At 42.8% G+C, this 24,183-nt stretch overlaps 1 protein-coding gene and 1 pseudogene across 2 annotated transcripts; both read right to left on the minus strand.

Moving 5' to 3' along the window:
• Positions 1 to 1,831: 1,831 nt before the first annotated feature.
• On the minus strand, positions 1,832 to 7,129 carry SLC7A3 (solute carrier family 7 member 3). Of its 2 annotated transcripts, none has more exons than XM_068533044.1 (12): positions 6,925 to 7,129; positions 5,511 to 5,914; positions 5,024 to 5,182; positions 4,678 to 4,855; positions 4,368 to 4,480; positions 4,020 to 4,242; positions 3,687 to 3,826; positions 3,490 to 3,592; positions 3,078 to 3,244; positions 2,747 to 2,949; positions 2,307 to 2,415; positions 1,832 to 2,169 (listed from the first exon to the last, which is right to left on the minus strand). In XM_068533044.1, the coding sequence occupies exons 2-12, from the start codon at positions 5,878 to 5,880 to the stop codon at positions 2,039 to 2,041; spliced, it is 1,896 nt and encodes a 631-aa protein (XP_068389145.1). In that variant the 5' UTR covers positions 5,881 to 5,914; positions 6,925 to 7,129; the 3' UTR covers positions 1,832 to 2,038. The 2 variants fall into 2 exon arrangements, with proteins under 2 accessions (XP_068389145.1, XP_068389144.1); XM_068533043.1 differs by having other exon boundaries at positions 2,747 to 2,913; positions 6,925 to 7,000.
• Positions 7,130 to 19,723: 12,594 nt separating this feature from the next.
• On the minus strand, positions 19,724 to 20,001 carry LOC137757214 (large ribosomal subunit protein eL43-like; annotated as a pseudogene).
• Positions 20,002 to 24,183: the final 4,182 nt, after the last annotated feature.

Raw genomic sequence — 24,183 nt, forward strand, 5'->3', positions numbered from 1 at the left:
CTCTGAGTTGATGATTCCTAAATCTGTAACTCTAGCCTAGACCTCTAGCCTAGCTCCAAGTTCCAACGGGTGATTATGTACCTTCACCTATATGAAGCTAAACTCATGTACATGTTTATAAACTCAGCATATCTGGAACTGAATTTATCTTTCCCCAGATATGCTCTTCCTCTTACGCTCTCCATCTTGGCTAATAACTTGATCATTCACCCAGAAAGTTCACCCAGAAATCTAAGTCGTCCACTTCTTTCTTACCTCCGACATCCAAATGACCAAAAATCCTGAAATATTTTGCGCAAATGACTATGATGCTCTCCTAACTAATTACTGCTAGCAATGTCGCACAGTGGCTAAAGAGCACAGGCTGCAGAGTCAGAACTGGGTGCGTATCCCGGCCCTGATCACTCCAAGTTATGTGACCTACAGCATATTTCTTACCCCAAACCTGTTTCCTCATCTGTAAAAAATAATTACCATAACATCTACTTCATTGGGTCATTGCAAGAACTAAAAAGAGATTGTATGCACAGTATCTGGCATAAAATAAATACTGAATAAATGGCAGCTATTATCACACTGCTCTAACTTCCCCCACCCTCTTCCAAGCCATCCTCCTTGCTGCTGCCAGACTAATAAATCCAACCACCCCTTTTGCTTGGAATCATTCGGTGACAACACCCCCTCCCCCGCTCCACACACACGCACCATTTTAAGATAACATCTGAATTCCTAGGTAGGGTATACAGGCCATTCGTGTGGTCTCTTACCTTTCACCACAACCCCATATATGCTGCCCTCCAGCCACACTAAACTATATGTCATACCCCCAATACAGTACGCCTTTTCACACTTCCACAGCTTTGTGCACACTGATCACTGGCAGATAAGCCCTCCCCTCAGTCCACTTCATAAACACCTACTCAAGGGAATTCGCTGGCGGTCCAGTGGTTAGGACTCCGCGCTTTCACTGCCGAGGGCCCGGGGTTTAATCCCTGGTCGGGGAACTAAGATCCCACAAGCCGCAGGGTACACTCAGGTCAAGCACATCCTTCTTTGTGCCTCTGCAGCTCTCGGCACTTACCCCTGCCCTGGGACAAATCGCATTGTCTCCTGTTTACCTGCTTGTCTCCCCCACTAGATCGTGAGTTCCTTGAGGGCAGGGACTATGTTTTATTCATGTTTGTATCCCCAGCACCCGGCACGGGCCTAGCATTTTACAGGAGCTCCTCATATGTTTGTTGAGTAAATGGAGGAATGAACAGTTCTTGGTCTGAGCAGCTCTAACCTCTGTTTCCTTACAACAACCAGTAGCTATACATATACACAGTCCTTTACCCATCCTCTCCTATTGTCCACCCCTGCCCAGAAGTACTAAACACCACAGCCAAAATTTCTGTTGTCCAGGCAGTCATAGGAGTCTGGGACTGGTCCAACTAGAAGGGGTGGAACAGAAGACAGTGGTCTCAGTGTAGGCCCTGACCAATGCCAGTGTTGAGATCAGAGTCCACTCCCAAATCCCAGAGACGAGTGTTGCTGTCTACTTATTCAGAACCTAACCTTTTGTGTAGCAAGGGGAAAACATATCTCAAGATCGTTCCTTGAAGTGTGACTAGACGTGATGGCTACTTACACCACCCTACTCAAACCCCAAGCCAACAAGAAGCACACACGGGCACAGCAGATACTTTTGTGGTGACGGGAGCAAACAAAGGACACTTATCTGAAGCTCTCCACACTGAAAGTCAGGCTCCATATCATCTCTAGCAAGCAAAGAACAAGACATAATTTCTATTTCTAGTTTCTTTTAATAATAATTTTTTAAAAGCCAGTGAGCAGCTACAGATACAGTTAAAAAGTAGACGAGTGAAAAAAAGAAAAAAGACAAGAAAGAGCAGACACATCCTTCGCTCCACAATAAATACAGAGCTCTATCTGTGTTCCCCCACCAACATCCCATGGGAAGCCTAGCTCTCTGTGTGGTCAGGAGTACTCTCCATTATTGTGCAGGAAGAACAGACAGCATTCAGGTGTGATGATGTCAAATCGAATGTGTACAGGCACTGCTGAGATCCAGGTCTACAGTTTTGGCCCTAGACTTGAGTGGGGGTTGGTCACTCTTAACCTCTTCCAGGCTGTGCTGCATCCCATAGCCGAAGTAGATAGCAAACCCTAGTAGGGAAAGGTAGCTGTGAGGTAGGGAAAATAGTGGCCTGTAAAGGCTTAATAGGGCTCCTACTCGAGACCAAGAGGGAAAGGAGGCGGGAAAGGAGACCCGAGAGGCCTACTCTTCCCAAGTGGATACCTACCAATCAGCATCCAGACCCCAAATCGGGCCCAGGTGCCAGCTGTCATCTGCATCATAAGGTAAATATTCACAAAGATGCTCACTAGTGGGAGGAGAGGCAAAGCAGGTACCTGGGAACAAAGCAAAATCTTCTTTGTACAGACCACAGGGTGATATAGAAAGAGATCCCTAACCTACTCAAGCCAGGAAAGGGAGAGTCCGACTCCTACTCATGCTGTGTATTTCAGTGTCCATTCATGTAGTGTACCTCATATGGGACTCCAAGAATATGCAGAATTTGTGGAAATGGAACAGGAAGGGTCAGAGAAGACATCTTTGGCCTAGGTATCTCCTATATCTCTCCCTTCTTGTCCAATGAAAGAATATGTATGAGACTGCAAGGTATCTGGAACCTATTCTTCCAAGGTGGGTTGGTGGAGGGGAAAAAAAGAGATCATTTACCTTAAAGTGGAGTGGAGTGGAGCTCTGTGGCTGTCTCCAGATGACTCCAGTGATCCCAGTAATGAGCGTCAGGAGCAGCACAAACACTGCAATCCACAATGGGTCTCCAGAAAGCAGTGGAGTGGACCACTGGGCCAGCACCAGGCAAAGGACACTCAGCAGTAGAGCTTCAAGGGTCAAGTTGAGAAACATCAAAGCCAGTTCTTGAGAGCAACATATTAAGACATTAGGCACCCCATTGCAAGGAGGGTCACCCTCTCTCAGCCACCAAATGCCACACACTCCCCTCCTTCCCATCGTGCTGACCCAAGAGAAAAATGCCAATGCTCACCAAGCAGTGAGGAACAAACATAGACAACTTGGCCAGAGAGTGGAGTGGGGATGGAGTTGAGTGGACAAAATAGTCCCTGTAGGGTCAGCTTCTCTGCTTCATGGATCTTCTCCTCCTGCAACTCCACTTCACCTTCCTCATTCCTCATCTCCTGGTCAGGCTGATACCTGAGACAAGAGGAAGATGGCAGTATTAAGAACAACCCTTGACCACTATACCATCTTCTCCCAGGCAGCTTAACCTTCCTCGTCACCATTACGGGTAGCCACTCTTTTTGGCAGGGAGGGATATCCGTATTCCTCAAGGAAAGTCAGGATGATGAAGGAAGAGGAGGAAGGAGGAGCAGATCCCCATCACTCCTCATCTCAGAATCAAAACCCAAACCACAGTATGCAGAGGAAAGGAGTCTCACCTGAGGATGAGAACACAAATAGCCACCAGGGAGTAAGCAAGCAGGGTCCCAATTGACATGAGGTCCACCAGATCAGTGAGTTCAAAGAGGAATGCCATGAATGCTGAAATTGATGGGCAGAAAACATGAGCGAAGGCAAGAGCAAAGTGAACGGAGTTGGTGAAACAACGAGGGGAAGGGCAAAGATGAGTTTTCACCTGCGATAATGCCAGAGACCACAGTGGCCACGATGGGGGTGTGTGTGCCGGTGTAGATCCGGGCAAGGACGCGAAACAGGAGGCCATCCTCTGCCATCGCGTAGATCACCCGAGGCATGGGGAACATAGAGCCCAAGAGGCTGGAGAGAAGTACGCCCAGAGCGGCGTTGACTGGGCATCTCTCTCCTCAAGACTGTGAGCTTAAGGAGTCTCCACCTTCTGCTCCCAGCCGTTTTAGGGACTTCTTAAGGGCCTTTTAAGGGGTATTCTCTGGTGTGGAATGCTATCACCTGAGACTCTGACAGCAGAGGAGAACAAACGTTTGACACTGACCTGGTAGAAAGAGCACAGAGGGATCCGATGGCTACAACATAGCGGGCAGGGGCCCATCCAGTATAGAGAAAGGCCTCAGGCAAGGGGCTCTCGGGTTGAAGCTGGTAGTAAGGCATCATGAGCGTGAGTGCCGAAGAGACACCAAAATAGGCCGAAAAGCAGACGAACAGTGAAATCACAATGCCTGTGGGGATGGAACGCTGGGGATTCTGGGCCTCTTCCCCTACAAGAAGGGGCACAAGGTTCTGAATCAGAGAAGCAGGCTCGCTCCTCTACCACTCCAACCCACACGCCGCCTGAGCACACGCAGATGCCCAAGCCCCAGAAGGAACGGAATGACTGTGTTACCAGTGGTAGCAATACAGTCGAAACCAACAAATGCATAGAAACAGGTCGCTGCTCCACGGAGAATCCCCTCGAAGCCGAAAGGCACAAACCCTCCAGAGCCCAGAGGGCCCAAGCTAAAGTGAAAGAAGGGATAGAAAAGGTAAGAGCGTGTTCAGCCAACTCTTGTTCCTTTTCTCTAAGGCCCAACTATTTAGCTGGGCCTTCAAGGCCTAGGCTCCCATTCCTCCCCACTGCCAATCCAGAATCCCTCAGCGCAGATCCCTCTGTTCCCCGTCATGCTCCCAGCTCTGCATCTCCTGAATCTCCTAACCTATAGGTGTCATTGAGTCCAGCCACGGCCAGTTTGTAGTCCTCTTCTGTGAGCTTCCAGTTGTGCAGATCTCCCTTAATGAAGCCAGAGATGATGACAAAACCGAGAACCAAAAGATTCACCACCGTGAACACTTTGGTAACCAGGGCCGACTCACTAGCGCCCAGAGCCAGCAATCCTGTGGGAAAGAAAGGCCTCAGTCCAAGCTTTGTTTTCCTTGCCTCTAAGTGCAGACCTTTCCTTCCCAGCTTCTTCTTTCTCACTGCTCTCACCTCCACAAGCTCCCAGGCCTGGTCCCCACTAGCCCCACCCCCGTCGCTGTCCCTGTCCCTGTCCCTTGCCTCACCGGTGAGCAACAACACAAGGCCCATAGCAAAAAAGTCTGGATATTCTGCGAGGACATGGGGAACGTGCAGTGAGATGCTCCCCTGCAGGGTCTGAGAGATGTGGTTCCCAATCAGGTTGTCAAAAGCTGAGCTCCAGGCCCGGGCCACACTGGCTGTACCTGGTGGACCAGAGGCAGAAACATGGGGTCAAGTTTCCTCTCTCCTCTCCTCCCTCCCCCAGACCAGTCTCACAAGAATACCTGCTATTTTCGCCTATTCTTACATTTTAAGAACCAAAGCCAGTCAATTAAGGACACCAAGACAGAGGTAAGTAGAACAAACAATTTCTCCACACCTTCAACCCTCCCAGCCCCCCAACAAATACACGCATTTATGGATATTTAAGTCCTGCGAATGATGAACACCTCACTTCACCATTCCACCCAGATTTCCTGACTCCGTGCCCCTTCACTGGCTGTGCAGTTCCCCCCTGCCCCACCATCTCACCGATGACATAGGAGAGGATGAGGTTCCAGCCAGTGGTGAAGGCCCAGAGTTCACCCACAGTGACATAGCTGTAGAGGTACGCAGAACCAGAACGGGGAACCCGAGCACCAAACTCCGCATAGCACAGCCCAGCCAACATAGAAGATAGGGCGGCCACCAAAAAGCAGATCACAATGGATGGTCCTGCTTTATCTTTGGCCACCTCGCCAGCCAGGACATACACGCCTGCACCCAATGTGCTGCCCACACCTAGGGCCACTAAATCCAGAGTGGTCAGGCATCTAGCAAGGCGAGTCTCAGCCATGCCTGGCTCCAGTGTACGTCTGCGTACCAGCTTTTGACCAAATCTGCAAAGCGCCTGCCACAGCATTCTAGCTGGAATTGAAGACGATGCTAGGAAGGATCTGGTGAAAAACAAGACAAAAGACCTTCAATAGGGCTCATTATCCGTAAGCTCTAAGAGTGAATTACAATACCCACTCCACCAAGTAAAGGAGCTGGGGGGGGGGATGGGAGGAGGATGTTGAAGGGACAAAGGCAAGTCACTTTTCCTCTAACCTCAGTTTCTTCATATGCAAGTAGGAATAACAATACCTCACAGGTTTGTGGAAGGACTAATTTCAGAAAAGGCATGTGAAAGCTCCCTACAGTTCAGTGGCCTGGCACCTACTAGGTGCTCAATTAATATTAGTCTCTTCTTTCTTTGGCGGGGAAACTATAGCGTTTATCCTAGACCCCAACCCAGGAGCCAGAGAAGCTCAATTGTGTCCCTCCCCTGGCCTGTGGCTCTTTGGGGATTAAACAGAACTCAACCCAGGAAAGGCCAGCAGCTCTGGGGAGAACCCCCTTCTCACACCCAATATCCACATTCCTTTTCGGCGCTCGCCCCCAGGGCTTCAGATAAGCAAGGTTCCTAGATCTCCCGGAGGGAGGGGGGGACCGACCTCAGCTACAGATCAAAAGTGAGCACCGACTCAGTTCCATCCCTCCTCTCCAAGCCCACACTGTGTAACTGGCGCTGCCATCGCCCAGGGGGGTAAGCAAATGTTCCCCCACTTCCTCCCGCCCCGCAAGGCTGACCAGCAAGCATCAACAGTGAGGCGGGGCTTCGACATCTAAAGATTTGGAGACGCCCCCCGAGAGGGGCCCCTGAGCAGCCAGAAATTGCTCACACCCGAGAGGAGGGGTTCCGCCCTATGCCCTGCGACTCAGCTCCCAGTTTCTTATGCCCCCATCTAGCAAACGTCTGGGGCTGAGGTGGAAATGGGAGCCTTGGCTCCCAGGGCTGGGGTCTCGCCAGCAACAGGTCACGGCCGTGTTGATGCAACTGCATGCCATGGTTGCCAGAGAATCCTAGGTATGCCCAGACCCTCGCCCGCCCCCTCCGACACACGTGTCGGCCCCCAACGCTTACCGGGGAGCTGTCGCAAGCCCAGGGCGCGGAGCGTCTCGAATAGTGCTCGGTGAGGCTGAGTTCAGCCGAGTTGGGTTGGGGCTGCCGAGTTCGGTTGCGGTTGCCGAGCTCGGTTGCTCAGGCTTCAAAGCTGCTGCTTGGGGTCGTCGCGCGCCAAGCGCCCGTTTTATACACCGGGAGGCGGAGCCGGTAACGTCATGGAATCCCACCCCCAATCCTCCTTGCTACACAACACACACACACACACACACACACACACACACACACACACACACACACACACACACACACACACACACACACACACACACACACACACACACACACACACACACACACACACACACACACACACCTCTCTCTCTCTCGCCCGCCCTCCCTTCCTCCCTCCCTCCCTCCCTCCCTCTGTCTCTCTCTTTCTCCCTCCAGCTTTGCAAAAGGGATTGCGTGGGGCCTGACATTGCTTCGCACTTGCAAAAGCAAGACCAGCGTGGCAGGGAGCGAGGAAGGGGGGAGGGCAGCCTTTTCCCATTCTCCTCGCTCAGCGTCAGAGCCGGACAATAAGAGGCTTCCTGGCCTGAAACCCCAGGGGATTTTCTACCTTTGTGCCTTGATAGTCAGAATCGGTGATTGGCAGGAGTGGGGGAGGGGGGTGAGAGGTGGAGGGGAAAACAGCACCGGGGAGTCTCCAACTCAACTCTCATTCCTACTAAGCTTTCTTTTCTACATGAGGTTACCTCACCCCTGAAATCTTTCCCAAGGACCCTACCAGATTGTGGACAGCCATCTGACGCCAACCCCTCAGCCCTGACCCTCAACTGTGGGTGTTTCCTAATGCAGTCAGCAGGAGAATGGAAGATGATTTCAACCACCACCTGTACACAGATAATTAATCCCATCTAGATTTCTAGGCCCCAGTCTCTCCATAGTGTACCTCCAGCAACCTATAAATGTTAAACTAAATATTAACTATGAAATCCTGACAATATTGAAATATTAGAGGAGGGAGCTTATTTAATTCCATTTTACTGATGAGTAAACTGAGGCTCAGGGGCATAACTTGCCTGACATACACCATAATTATTTGTTGACCACCTTACTGGTAAAACCTGGTGTACTGGACTTCAATACCGGCCTCTATGGGTACCATACCTCATTTAAATGCACAAGAAAAGGAGGCATGGCAGCAAGCAAAGCCAAACCAGGAGAAGCACCAGCATGGAGACAAGCCCTTTTAGGCTAGCAGTTTCTGGGAAACAGAAGAGGAGCAGAAGAATCAAAGAAAGATCACACCGGGTGTCAGACCCTAAAACCCCATCCAGCCTAATCAGTTCTTAGAACGGAGCACCAAGGGTTGTGAAGGTGTGGTTCTCTTCCACCAAGACATCTCAGGGATTAAGGATGGGCCTAAATATCCTTGTTTCCTTTAAATAGTCCATTATGAATACGTCACCAATGAATCTATCTAAAATATAAATCCTTTTTGAAGTAACTGGTCGTTTCAGCTAGGTACAGCTCCGTTTTGGCTTTCCTTAAGTATTCATTGAGCACCAACTATGTGTATAGCAGCTAGCATAGCAATGAAGAGACTACAAAGGATACAGAAAATAAAATCCTGGCCCTGGTAGTCTTAAAAATCTAGTTAGGGAAAGAAAACACACACAGTACAATTGAAACTGTATTACCTAGTGGTTAGGAGTGCAGTCTTTGGAGTTAGACCTAGGTTAAATTTCCAGCTCAGACACTGTGTGGCCTTGAGCAAATTACCTAACATCTCTGAGCCTCAGTTTTTGGATATAATATACACGTTTCACAGGGTTGTTGAGATGCTTAGATGAGATTATGAAATCAACTCTTCCTGCCTGGCACATGGGAAGTATTCAATAAAAACTTAATTCATATTCAGAATAATACTTTAGTGTGTATGATAATTATTTGGTTACTTAGATTAGGTGATTGATTCAATTATGAGATTAATCGACAAACTGCTGCTGTAAATATTCAGGGAAAGAAGTCCTTGGTACAGACTGGGATATATAAAGAAGGCCTCTTAGTTTGCAAGGGGTTGAGGCATGAAGTAAAGTCAGGGTCCCATGTAGAGACCAGCCTAGCATGTGCAGGTTAACAGTGGACTTAATAGGCATTCAATTATTCAATAAAAACTTGATCAGTTAATTAGAAGCATTAGGAGGTGCTCTCCAATTCTAGCGTTCCAAGATTTTATGCAACTCTTCTCATTCACCTACCTATCCCTTTCATTAATTTGTAGAATTCAACCATATTTCCTTCCTCAGCTTTTATTTTTCCAGAAGTTCCATGATGTCCTCCACCGTTATGGATTTCTCCAGCTTCATTATCTCTTTCTTGTGGTATAATGGCCAGGTGCAAAACATTGAATTTTTTTGTTTGTTTTTATTATAAAACAATTTAACACTAATGAAAACTGCAAAAAAAGAAAAAAAACCACCCAATATTATCATATAATTTTGCATGCTTCTGTTTTCATGATCAAATAAATATTTTTCAAGTTACTTCTAGTATTCAAAATTATCATTGTTAGTGGTTGCATAATATTCCATAGCACTGATGTACCATTATTTACTTAACCATTTAAACATTTATTCAGGTTGTTTCCAGTTTTCCTTTGTTCTAAGAAACACCTTCATTAATACAATGTCTCTAGTTGAATTACTTTCTTAGGCTTCATTCCCAGGATTGGGATTATTGGGTCAAAGATAATGAACATATTTGTAAATTTTGATACTTGTTACCATGCCTTCCCAAAGGATTTTTATCAGTTTACAGTGCTATCAGCCATGTTACAGCAAAGCAACATTACCACAATCTCACCAGCATAGCTATAATTTAAACAAGTCATTTGCTAATAAAATAAAAGTAGAAGTGCATTCTGTTTAGAATTACTATTTCTTTTGGAAATTGTTTATTCATATCTTTTCTTTTTCCAACTTAGTTATTTGGGTCCTGATGCTTTCCTTATAAATGAGAATTAATTCTTTATATAGATATTAACCTTTCTTCTGTAATATTCGATTCAAATATTTTCCTATGTTTGTTGCTTTCAGTTACAGAGCTTAAAATTTTTTAACTTTTTATTGAGGTACGGTATACACAGAGAAATGTGCACACTGGTATCATAAGTGTACAGCTCAATGAATGCTCACAAAATGAACACACTTCTGTAACAGCACCCACATCAAGAAACAAACCATTATCAGTGCCCCAGAAATCCCCTTCATGCTTCCTTCCAGTAACTACTTTCCCTTCTGACAAGGGCAACCTCTGTCCCAACTTCTAACAGCCTAGATTTTTTTTTTAACCTGTTTTTGTTCTTTTTATAAATAGAAACATATAGTACATACTCTTTTGATAATTGAGATAAAATTCGCATACCATAAAATTCAACCTTTTGAAGTGAACAATTCACTAGTTTTTAGTATAGCCACAGAGCTGTACACCCATTACTACAATCAATTTTATACATATTCATCATCCCAACAAGAAACCCTGTTCCCATTTCCAGTCATTCCCCATTTCCTCCCAAACCCCTCACTCCAGCCCTAGGCAACCACAATTCTACTTTTGGTCTCCATAAATTTGCCTATTTTTCTAGACATTTTCACCTAAATGGAAGCATGCAGTATGTGGTCTTTTGTGAACCAGCTTCTTTCATTTAGCATAATGTTTTCAAGGTTCATTGATGTTCTACCATGTATAAGTACATACTTCATTCCTTTTTATTGCCAAATAATGTTCCATTGTATGGAAAAAAATTTATTTATCCATTAATCAGCCAATGGACATTTGGGTTGTCTCTTTCCCTTTTTTTTTTTTTTTTTTGCTATTATGAATAATACTGCTATGAACATTAGTATACAAGTTTTTCTGTGGACATATGTGTTACATTATTTTGAGTACATACCTAGGAGTAGAATTGCTGAATCATATGGTAACTCTATTTTTAATCTTTCGAGGAACTGCCACACTGTTTTCCACAAAGGCTGCACCACTTCACATTCCCACCAGCAGTATTATGAGGGTTCCATTTATTCAACATTCTCACCAACACTTGTTATAATCCATCTTTTTTTTTATCATAGCCATCCTAGTAAGTGTGAGGTGGTATCTTATTGTGGTTTTGATTTGCATTTCCCTAATGACTAATGATGTTGAGCATTTTCTCATGTGCTTATTAGCCATTTGGACATCTTTTTGGAAGAAAAATCTATTTAAATCGTTCATCCATTTTTAATTGGATTGTCTTTTTATTGTAGAGTCTAGACACTAGATCCTTATCAGATATAAGATCTGCTAATATTTTTGCCCATTCTATAAGCTGTCTTTTCACTTTCTTCATAGTGTCTTTTGATACACAAAAGTTTTTAATTTTGACAAAGTCCAATTTATCTATTTTTTCTTTGACTGCTTCTGCTTTAAGTGTCATATGTAAGAAACCATTGCCTAATCCATGGTCACAAAGATTTACACCTATGTTTCCCTCTAAGAGTTTTATGGTTTTACCTCTTATATTTAGGTCTTTGATCCATTTTTGAGTTAATTTCTGTACAAGGTGTGAGGTACGGGTCCAAATCCATTCTTTTGCAAATGGATATCAAGTGTCCCAATACCATTTATTGAAAAGACTATTCTTTCCCGCATTGAATTCTCTTGGCACCCTTGTCAAAAATCAACTGACCAAAAATGTGAGCGTTTATTTCTGGACTCTCAATTGTATTCCACTGAGTTATATGTCTGTCCTTATGCCAGTCCCACACTCTTGATTACTGTAGCTTTGTAGTAAGTTTTGAAATTGGAAGTGCGAGTCCTTTAACTTTGTTCTTCTCTTTCAAGATTCTTTCGACTATTCTGGGGTCCCTTGAATTTCCATGTGAAATGTAGGATCTGCTTGCCAATTTCTGCAAAGAAGACAGCTGGAATTTTGATGGATATTGCCTTATATCCATAGATTAATTTGGATAGTATTGCCATCTTAACAATATCAAGTCTTCTGAACTGTGAACATGGGATGTCTTTCCATTTTTTAAGGTCTTTTTAATTTCTGTCAACAATATTTTGTAGTTTTCAGAGAGTAAGTTTTGTACTTCTTTTGATAAATATATTCCCAAGTATATTATTCTTTTTAACGTTATTGTAAATAAAATGTTTCCTTATTTTTTTCATTGATCCTATAGAAATATAATTGATATCTGTATATTGATCTTGTACCTTGCAACCTGGCTGAGCTCACCTATAAGTTCTAATAGTGTTTTAATGGATTCCTTAGGACTTTCTATATACAAGATCATATCATCTGCAAACAGAGATGGTTTCATTTCCAATCTGAATGCCCTTTATTTCTTTTCCTTACCTAATTGCTCTAGCTCAAACTTCCAGTACAGTGTTGAATAGAAGTGGTGAGAGTAGACATCCTTGCCTTGCTTCTGATCATAGGGGGAAAGCACTCAGGTTTTCACCATTAAGTATGATGGCTAGCTGTGGGTTTTTTTTTTTTTTTGGCTGCGTTGGGTCTTCCTTGCTGCATGCAGGCTTTCTCTCTAGTTGAGGCAAGTGGGGGCTACTCTTTGTTGCAGTGTGTGGGCTTCTCACTGTGGTGGCTTCTCTTGTTGTGGAGCACGGGCTCTAGGCACACGGGCTTCAGTAGTTGTGGCACGCAGGCTCAGTCGTTGTGGCTCGCGAGCTCTAGAGCGCAGGCTCAGTAGTTGTGGCGCACTGGCTTTGTTGCTCTGCGGCATGTGGGATCTTCCTGGACCAGGGCTTGAACCCATGTCCCCTGCATTGGCAGGCGGATTCTTAACCACTGTGCCACCAGGGAAGTCCCTGTGGGTTTTTTGTATATACCCTTTACCAGACTGAGGAAATTCATTCAACATTAACTTTTTGAGTTTCATCCATATTGTTGTGTGTCATTGTAGACCATTCATTCTTAGTTGTATGGTATTCCTTTGTGGGAATATATCACAATTTATTCCTTCTACCTTGTTGATCAACTTTTGGTTATTTTCCAGGTTTTAGCTACTACAAGCAGTACTGCTATGAACATTCTAGTAGATATCATTTGCTGAACACATGTGTACATTCCTATTGAGTATAAACCTATCAGTGGACTTGCTGAGCATAGAATGTGAGTATATTTAATTTTGAAATTTTATGTTCGAAGTTGCCAAACTTAATTTCAAAAGAACATTAATAGTATTGGATAATACACTGAATTTTAAGAGACTTCATAAGTTCATAGTGATGCTTTTAAATGGCAGGGGGAAGCTCTTCTTTATAGAAGAACACCAGCTAATAAATCTACAAGAAATGCTAGAATTCAAAACTCACCGTTTTGTACTCACCAAAGTAATAACTGATTCAGATAAGCATAATCAATAGATGATCCTTGAGTGATGGAAAACAAGATATTCACAAGATCTCAAAATAGCACCCCACAGTTTACATATTAATTACAAAAGGAAAGGTACCTACATTAGTTTTATATTTCTGCCGTAACAAATTACTACAAATTTATAGGCTTAAAACAACACAAATTTATTATTCCACACTTTATATAGGTCAGAAGTCCAGCACTGCATGGCTGGATTCTTTGCTCAGGGTCTCACAGGGATAAAATCAAAGTATCTGCATTCCTTTTTAGATGCTCTGGGGAAGAGCATCTAAAATTCACTTCCAAGCTCATTCACGTTGTTCGTAGAATTTAGTTCCATGCAATTGTAGGACTGAAGTCCCATTTCCTTAACATATGATCTTCTCCATTTCCAAGCTCTGAAGCATCAAATCCTTCTGCTTTGAATCTCTCTGACCTCCCCTCTTCTACTTTTAAGGGCTTCTGTGATTACACTGAGCCCACTGAGGTAATCCAAGACAGTCTCCCTGCTTTGGATTGGTAACCTTAATTATATTTGCAAAGTCCTTTTTGCCATGTAATATAACACATTCACAGGGAGAGAAGATCATGGGAGCCAAAATTCTGCCTACAACAGAACCTGTACAGTGAAGAGATCTAGGGGGAACTACCTTAACCAAATGATCAAAGTTAGCTTCACAAATAATGGGACAAATTGACATTCTGTCACTCCAGATGTGATGTAATGAGCAATACATATCATCCATGACATATTTTTGCCAAAAAATTTTAACCTGAATCTAGTCATGAGGACATAATCAGACAATCCAGATTGTCAGACATTTGACAAGACAAAAGACAACTAGCCAGAACTCTGCAACTGTCTTGAAAGACAAAAGAAAAACAAAAGCAGGGGGATTATATTTTTTCTATTATTTTTTAACATCTTTATTAGAGTATAATTGCTTTACAATGGTGTTTAGTTTCTGCTTTATAACAAAGTGAATCAGTTATACATATACATATGTCCCCATATCTCTTCCCTCTTGCGTCTCCCTCCCTCCCACCCTCCCTATCCCACCCCTCTAGGTGGTCACAAAGCACCGAGCTGATCTCCCTGTGCTATGGGGCTGCTTCCCACTAGCTATCTATTTTACGTTTGGTAGTGTATATATGTCCATGCCACTCTCACTTTGTCCCAGCTTACCCTTCCCCCTCCCCGTAGCCTCAAGTCCATTCTCTAGTAGGTCTGCGTCTTTATTCAGGGGGATTATTTTAGATTAAAGAGACATTGGGACTTCCCTGGTGGCGCAGTGGTTACGAATCCGCCTGCCAATGCAGGGGACACGGGTTCGAGCCCTGGTCCAGGAAGATCCCACATGCCGCAGAGTAAGCCCATGCACCACAACTACTGAGCCCATGTGCCACAACTACTGAGCCCACATGCCACAACTACTGAAGCCCGAGCGCCTGGAGTCTGTGCTCTGCAACAAGAGAAGCCACCGCAATGAGAAGCCCATGCACCCCAATGAAGAGCAGCCCCTGCTCGCCGCAACTAGAGAAAGCCCGCGTGCAGCAACGAAGACCCAACGCAGCCAAAAAATAAATAAAATAAATAAATAATAAATAAAAATTTTTTAAAAAGGAGACATGACATTATAAAGTGCATATTTCTCAATTGGAACTTGGATATTTTTTAACAACAACTATAGGGCTTCCCTGGTGGCGCAGTGGTTGAGAATCTGCCTGCCAATGCAGGGGACACGGGTTCGAGCCCTGGTCTGGGAAGATTCCACATGCCGCAGAGCAGCTAGGCCCATGAGCCACAATTACTGAGCCTGTGCGTCTGGAGCCTGTGCTCCACAACAAGAGAGGCCGCGATAGTGAGAGGCCCGCGCACCGCGATGAAGAGGGGCCCCCGCTTGCCACAACTAGAGAAAGCCCTTGCACAGAAACGAAGACCCAACACAGCCATAAATAAATTAATTAATTAATTTTTAAAAAAACAACTATAAAGGACATTATTGGGGCTATTGGGGAAATTTGAATGTGGACTATGTGTTAGATGATGATGGTGTATCAGTACTAGTTTCCTGTGCATGATAATGGTATTGAGGTTATGTAGGAGAATGCCCTTGTTCTTAGGAGACACGTGCTGAGTATTTAGGGATGAAGTGTCACAAATGGGTCAGCAAAAATAATGTGCATATGTGTGTATGCACGTGCATGCACATGAGTGTGTAGAGGGAGAGAAAGAAAGCAAATGTGGCAAACACTGACAATTGGTGAATTTAGGTAAACAGTATATGGGTATTCATTACACTACTAAAATTATCCATAGGCTTGAATTTTTTTTAATTAAAAGTTTTAAATGATCACCCTCTTATAGATGATATCTCACTTTTTCTACTTAACCCTGTAATCCATCTGGAACTTACTTTGGTGTATGAAATGTGATAGTATATATATTATGTATATAAATAATTTGAAGTTTTGTCAAAATACAAATCAGTCGGCCTAATACAATTCATTAGTCATTTTTTCTCGACTGTCTGATTATGTCTACTTTATCATGTAGTAACTTCTCAAATATACTAGCATATAGCTCTGGATTCTCTATTTTTCATTGATCTATGTCTGCTTTTATGCCAGCACATTAAATTTAGTTTTTAATTTAAAAATTACGAAAGCAAAACATGTAAGCGAGAGAGAAAATAAAAATCCACTTCCACCCACTGTGAGATCTCCCTTGTTAACAGTTTGTTTTGCTTTCTTCTAGATTCCGTGCCTATACAGGAAAATATACACATAATTTAAATACAGATAGCTTTTTTTTAGTTAATTAATTTATTTATTTATTTATTTATTTTTGGCTGTGTCTTAATTGCTGTGCGCGGGCTTTCTCTAGTTGCGGCGAGCAGGGGCTACTCTTCATTGGGGCATGTGGGCTTATTGTGGTGGCTTCTCTTGTTGCGGAGCACAGGCTCTAGGCACGTGGGCTTCAGTCGTTGCAGCACGCGGGCTCAGTCGTTGTGGCTTGCAGGCTCTAGAGCACAGGCTCAGTAGTTGTGGCATACGGGCTTAGTTGCTCCGCGGCATGTGGAGTCTTCCCCGACCAGGGCTCGAACCCGTGTCCCCTGCATTGGCAGGCAGATTCTTAACCACTGCGCCACCAGGGAAGTCCCCAGATAGCCTTTTAAAATACAAATATGATTATACTATACATGTTCTTCTGTTTTTTTTTTTCTTGAAAATATATTTTGAACTGCTCTCCAGATCAGTATTCATGGGCCCCCCTCACTTCTTAAAACGGCTGTCTAGTGTTCCACAGTAGGGGTGGCCCATAATTTATTTAACCAGTCCCCTATTTATGCACATTTATGTGGTTTCTAGTTTATTTTCCCAGCACATTTTAAATAATGGGTGCTTTACCATATTTTAACATTTGTTAAGGCAAGACTTACTCCTTTTACAAAGTACTCCAAGCAGTTTATTTTTCAAAGTGAAACAGTCATTTCACAGTCATTTCTGCTATCTTGCTTGTTTTGAAAATGAGATTTTGTTCCAAAGCGATTGATACACCGAGACGACAATTTTAGCAGAATGCAAATTTCGCCTTTGCTTATGTGCAGTTTGGTCTATGGGAAACAGTAAACGAATGCAGAAAACTGCACCCAGATAGACCAGGCTGTGCAGGAATACACATGCAGGACACATGCATACTCTGCAGACATCTACCAGCTACATCAGTTCACCACGAGAACTTCAGTCCCACCTATCCTTCTGGTGTCACAACTTTGCATCAAATTTCGGATAACTCTCTTTCCACCACTTTACAGTAATTCACAAGCTAAAACCATTCAGTGCCCATTTCCACAAGCAAACTTTAGGTCTTTTTCAAGGTAAAGTGCCATATTTATTGTAGTATTCACGCATTTCTTATCATTTAATTGGTGTAAAACTGTGATACCATTTTGATTAATCTCCTATCTTTTTTGTGTCACTGACAAAGATTTGTAGTATTGTGCCTCTAACCCCATCTTACCCATAAGCCATGTGGCTTTTATTGCACAATTTTGCATAGCTGGGTGATTTTCAGAAATGCGTATGTTGCCTATAGCAGAACTGACTGTATTGAGTTTCAAGAAAAACTTTGTCGAGGTTCTGAATGGAATGATAATAAATCCATAAATCCATTTTAAGAGAATATTCTGATATATTTAGTTTTTCTATCCAGAAACAAAAGATGTCTCTTTATTAAACTCATTTTATATTTTTCAATTAAGTTTTATAGTTTTTCTTAGGTCATATGTATCTCTCATTGAGTTTATTTTAAAACATTATATATATATATATATATATATATATATATATATATATATTTCTTACATGTCATAGGATCTCTTTTGCTGTATTTTCTAACTGGTTATTTATGACGTACAAGATTGCTACTGATTTTTGGATATTCCTCTTATCTGGGGAATACTCAGGCATACAACCACATTATCTGCAAGTCATATTTTTGTCTCTTCTTTTCAAATATTGATTCCTCTTATTTCTGTTTCAAATCTTATTGCACTAGCCAGAACACCCAAGACAATATTAAAGAATAATGGCAATAACAGGCATCCTTGTTTTATTTTCAATTTACAAGGGAGTTAAGTATGATGACTGTTGGTTTGGGATTTCCTTTACCGCATTAAGAAAATGTCCTTCTATTTCTATTTTTTTTAATAAATTTATTTATTTATTTATTTATTTTTGGCTGTTTTGGGTCTTCGTTGCTGCGCGGGGGCTTTCTCTAGTTGCGGCGAGCGGGGGCTACTCTTCATTGCAGTGCGCAGGCTTCTCACTGCGGTGGCTTCTCTTGTTGCAGAGCACAGGCTCTAGGCACACGGGCTCAGTAGTCGTGGCGCACGGGCTTAGTTGCTCCACGGCATGTGGGATCTTCTGGGACCAGGGCACGAACCTGTGTCCCCTGCACTGGCAGGCAGATTCTTAACCACTGCACCACCAGGGAAGTCCTATTTCTATTTTTTAAAGTTATTTTACTAGGAAGAGATGTTTACCACATTGTTCCACATAAGATGTTTCCTTTCATTTTCAATTCTCTCTTTTGTTTGGCATTATATTAGCCACACTGAACATTTCAAACCTCTAAGCTTTTGCCTAGGCTGTGTCTCTTATCTAAAATGTCCCTCCTCTTCTTAGCTTAGAAATGCCTACTCATGTTTCAAGACTGTATTACACAGGCCTTTTTTTTTTTTTAATACAGAAATCCAACTCAAACTAGTATAGGCAAAAAAGGGAATATATTGGCTCATATAAATGGGAAGTGCAAGGAAAGATCTCACTTTAGGAACAGTGAGATGCAAACAATGCCACCAGGCTCCCTCCTTCTAGGCCCTGTTTCTCTCTGCTCATCTCCTGCCACGGGTCCCCTCCGTGTGGCAGCTTGTGGTGGGGAGGTAGAGATTGAGATAGAGATATCCTTACAACTTGTAATCTAAGAAAAACTCTGAAGACCCAGTATCTTTGTCCACATATCAATCTCATATGAGGTCTCTGGCTGGCCCTATTTGAGACCTGTACCCAGCCCAGGCTTATGGGCTACCATGAGTGGTCAAGTCTGGGTCCTGTGCCCATCTCTGCACTCAGGGGTGGAGTGGAACTCTTCTGCACAGTCCCAAGGGGACTGTATGTGACAGAAAGGGGCAGGTCTCCACAGGTCAGAGCAGGCAGATGTCTACTGTTAGAGAGTGAACCTCTTTTCTCTTTCTGCCTCCTCACTACTCCTCTCTAGGAAGAAAACTGACTAACCTGACTAATGATTTTGAGAGAAGGTACTGGGTATGTATGGCTCTGCTCTTCCTGAGTTCCCACTTTTGAGGCCATCCTGCCTATAGAGAGGGTGCATTCTGATTTGCTCTCTGTGAGGGTGGCCTAGGTTGCCCAACCAAGTGAGTTAAGTCTCTCTAATTCAGGGCAGAGAATTAAAGAAAATTAAAAGGCCCACTTGACTGCAGCTCTAAAGTCATGTCCACTCAACAGTTTCATCAGCAAGAATGCTGAGATTTTAATCTCCATTTACTGGTCTCCTATGCCTTATTTCTCAGTTGTTTAGAAATTATGAAGGGGGGAAAAGGAAGCATTATGTATTGACTCCTTTAAAACCTTAACATCCACTACTCAGGTAGTGTTAATCTCTTGTTCTTCTGGTTTTGTTTGTTTGTTTTTGTTTTTTCCAACAAAAATTAGAAGGATTTTAATATCCAAGTCTTCTTTTAGAAAGCAAAATTAATGCAATGCAAATAAGAACATTTAGCTAATCAAATTAACAACAAACCAAAGTAATTTTGTTACATAAATTAACCCATTTATTATAGGCTAGCAACATTTCAAAAGGTGGTGCTTCTACTGGTCCTTCAATTCCTTCAGACTTCTGATGGCAGACTTTATTGTGACAGCAGAAGTGGTGGTGTGGTCCAAGCACCACCAGCTACCGTTTTCATGCAGGAACCACAGTGCCAAATGCCCATAGCTCATCTCTTCATCTTGGTTTTGCCACCGAAGGAGCAAGTGTACTTTGCGTGCTGGCCGATTTCAATTTTCTTCACCATTTTCCTGAGGGAAGCACCGTAACGGGTCCCGTATTTACCCATGATTCCGACCTTCTTGGTGCGTTTAGCCATGTCGCCAAAACCTAGGTCCGAGCCCAGAGAGCTTGTTCTTCTGTTTATATATCTAACATAGTACTTCTTCTATAAAAGAATAATCGTATTCAGGGACTTCCCTGGCAGTCCAGTGGTTAAGACCCCATGCTTCCCATGCAGGAGGTTCAGGTGTTCGATCCCTGGTTGGGAAAATAAGCTCCCACATGCCACATGGCGAAAAAAAAGAATAATCGTGTTCATATTTCTCGTATCCCCCACTAGGCAGGCCTTCTCAAGTATAAAGATCATTTTATTCTTCTTCTAACCCCAACACCTGGTATCTTGCTAAGTTGCTGGCCTTTATGAGGGAAAAAAAAGGATATTTCCTTTTGAATTACCTTTGAAATAAAAGCTTCTCAAAAACGGTTTTCAAAGTTTAATTAGATTCCATCCACTAGTTGCTCATCTATATGCTTACTTATTAGCCTTTTAATAAACTCTTAATATTAGGAATGCTAACTCTAATGAAAACCATGTTGCCCTGCATCTAGATTATATCTCCTTAATTACAGGTTCTGCAAGTTTGCCTCACGGAGGGGAGCCCGTATGATTCAATGACCTTTGAACTAGATAAGAGAAAATGCACCCAAAGGTGGATGCTAGAGTTGGATGAACCAGCTCCTGATGAACGGGCAAAAGTATGCAGTTTCAGAGCTGAGAGCAGCGTGGGAAGAAAGAGCCCAAAAAGAAAGTAATAAGAAGGCACAGATATACTAAAGTGTAAAAATGGAGGTGATTATAAAGGTATCCGGAAACAGTTGCTTGGAAGCTGTGTGCTCATATGTTGAGACATAATATCATAGTTGGGTGAACCTGGAAGACCACAGCAATACAAGGTTCCTGCTTTGACATCTCTTACAGTGTGGTCCCATAGAAAGAGAAAAATAGTAGTCTAAAGTACATGATATGGATGCTTTGATTTAAACATCTTCTCAGGATGGGAATTCATAGTTAGATGTCAAAGAAAGGGCCAGATGAAAGCTTCTACAAGGGTTTCATTGTAGGGTAGTGGATAGTGGTGTTATTGCAGTCCAGAAATGAATCCCCCGGTTTTCAGATTAAAAAAACAAGTTTAGGGCTTCCCTGGTGGCGCAGTGGTTGAGAATCTGCCTGCTAATGCAGGGGACACGGGTTCGAGCCCTGGTCTGGGAAGATCCCACATGCCACGGAGCAGCTGGGCCCGTGAGCCACAACTACTGAGCCTGCGCGTCTGGAGCCTGTGACCCGCAACGGGAGGGGCCGCGATAGTGAAAGGCCCGCGCACCGCGATGAAGAGTGGCCCCCGCTTGCCGCAACTAGAGAAAGCCCTCGCACGAACCGAAGACCCAACACAGCCAAAAATAAATAATAAATAAATAAATAAAGTAGCTATAAAAAAAAAAAAAAAAAAGTTTAAAAAAATCTTTTGAGGTACAATTGACATAACATTATATTAGTTTCAGGTGTACAATGTAATGATACAACATTTGTATGTATTGCAAAATGATCACCACAATAAATCCAAGTTAACATCCGTCACCACACACAGTAACAAAATTTTTTTTTCTTGTGATGAGAACTTTCAAGATCCACTCTCCTACTTTCAAATATGCAATACAGTATTATTAACTATAGTCACCATGCTGTACATTACATTCCCATGACTTAGTCATTTTATAACTGGAAGTTTTACCTTTTGATCCCCTTCACGCATAAAAACAAGTCATTTTTAATTATTTTACTCAAAAGAGAACCAGTCAATAGGGTCAACCTCACTAGAGCTTGACTTATAACAGAATGCCACTTATAATTTAACAATTGATACCAATTATTCTGACACATTTATCTCCCCTTGTCTTCTGTTCTTGAAGGTAAATTGATTTAGTCATAGAATTAAGGGAAAAAGGAATGAATTTTTAATGTAACTTTTATTGCATTTTTCCATTATAGAATACGTGCTCATTGTAGAAAATTTAGAAAATACAGAAATGCATAAAGAAGAAAAAATCTTAAATTATTCATAACTCCCAAACCCTAAGAAAACCATTATTAATATTTTTGAGTATTTCCTTCCAGTCTTTTTCAGCTTATGTTTATACGATTAGAATCACACTAAATATTATATCCTGCACTTTTATTCATATTGTAAAACTTTCTCCCGTTGTATGGACTGAACTGTGTTCCTCCAAAATTCACATGTTAAAGCCTTAATTCCCAGGACCTCAGAATGTTACTCTATTTGGAGATAGGGCCTTTCAAGAGGTGATGAAGTTAAAATGAGGCCATCAGGGTGGGCCCTAATCCAATCTGACTAGTATTCTTATAAGAGGAAATTTGGACACACCAGGGATGGGTGCACACTGAAAAATAAAGTCATGTGAGAACACAGCAAGAATGTGGTCATCTGCAAGCCAAGGAGAGAGGCCTCAGAAGAAACCAGACTTGCCAACACCTTGATTTTGGACTTCTAGCCTCTAGAACTATGAGAAAATAAAAATCTATTGTTTAAGCTGCCCAGTCTGTGGTATTTTGTTATGGCAGCTCTAGTAAACTATTACCCTTAGCATTGAACATTCTTCAAAATCTACTGTAATATCCTTTTGAAGTATTCTAAAATAACTATTATGGTAAATTGATGTTGTTCTCGAATTTTCACTATTATAAAGAATGCTTCAATGAATAGGAAATTGGATATTCTTAGATATATTTTTCATCAAATAAGAATAGTTGGATTAACTCCTGTACTGTACTCTGGAGAAAATTATGTCTGCTCTCAAGGTCAAGCCTGGTGATATACTCACAAATTCTTACTTTTGGTTCCATTATTTCTATTCTTCTCATAGAATACCAACTTTCTGGCATCCTCAAACAGATTATATTGATAATACAATTAAATGAATTTATTTTCTTTACATCGGTTACATTCCAGACGTGAAGATTAGCCCTGATACCCTCTGTTAGATCTGAGAATTACTCTGAGCTCTTCCTTAGGCTAGGGAAGATATTCAGGTTTCCTTGATAAAAAATTTAGGGGGCTTCCCTGGTGGCACAGTGGTTGAGAATCTGCCTGCCAATGCAGGGGACACGGGTTCGAGCCCTGGTCTGGGAAGATCCCGCATGCCACGGAGCAACTGGGCCCGTGAGCCACAATTACTGAGCCTGCGCGTCTGGAGCCTGTGCTCCGAAACAAGAGAGGCCGCGATGGTGAGAGGCCCGTGCACCGCGATGAAGAGTGGTCCCCACTTGCCGCAACTAGAGAAAGCCCTCGCACAGAAACGAAGACTCAACACAGTCATAAATAAATAAATAAATAAATAAATAAATAAATAAATAAATAAATAAATAAAAGAACGTGAATTTCTTTAAAAAAAAAAAATTTAGGGAATGTCCTTGCCTCGTAAGTAATACACTACTCTCAGAGGGTGTCAGTTCTTGATTCCACTCCCAACTCTTGGGGGTTTGCTATCACAAAGCAGGAAATAAGCACTGGTGTAGATATCAGAAAGAGGAGGAGGTGGCAATAATTCCCTACCCTGTGAAGTGTATTTAGCCTATTCTACCTGTGACTCAGGTACCAGGCTCCATTAGTTTCTGCCATGAGAGGGTCTTTGTGATATTGTGATTTGGTCTTTGCCTCCTTTCTGGAACAGAGATCCTAAAATCCTTGGAATTCCCTAAAAGAGGAGAGCAATCAAGGTGTCTTTTGTTATGTTAATGAGTGACTTTTGGACCTAGCCTAAGAATGGGGGCTGGTTGCCAGGAGAAACAACTTTCAGTCCCACCCTCTGACCTTGGGGGAGGGGAAGGTTCTGGAGGGTGAATCAATCACCAGTGGCCAATGATTTAATCAACCATGTCTATGTAATGAAGCTGCCATAAAAACCCCAAAAGGAGGGAATTCCCTGGCAGTCCAGTGGTTAGGACTTGGCGCTTTCACTGCCGAGGGCCTGGGTTCAGTCCCTGGTCGGGGAACTAAGATCCCGCAAGCTGTGTGGTGCGGCCAAAAAAAAAAAAAAAAGCCCCAACAGACGGAGGTTTGAAGAGCTTCTGGGCTTCTGGGGTCTGGGTGCTCTCAGAGAGGGCATGGAATCTCTGTGCCCTTTCTTCATACCCTATGTATTTCTTCGATCTGGCTGTTCCTGAGTTATACCCTTTTATAATAAACTGGTAATCTAGTAAGTA

Source organism: Eschrichtius robustus, chromosome X, assembly GCF_028021215.1.
Source record: "Eschrichtius robustus isolate mEscRob2 chromosome X, mEscRob2.pri, whole genome shotgun sequence".
Taxonomy (NCBI): domain Eukaryota; kingdom Metazoa; phylum Chordata; class Mammalia; order Artiodactyla; family Eschrichtiidae; genus Eschrichtius; species Eschrichtius robustus.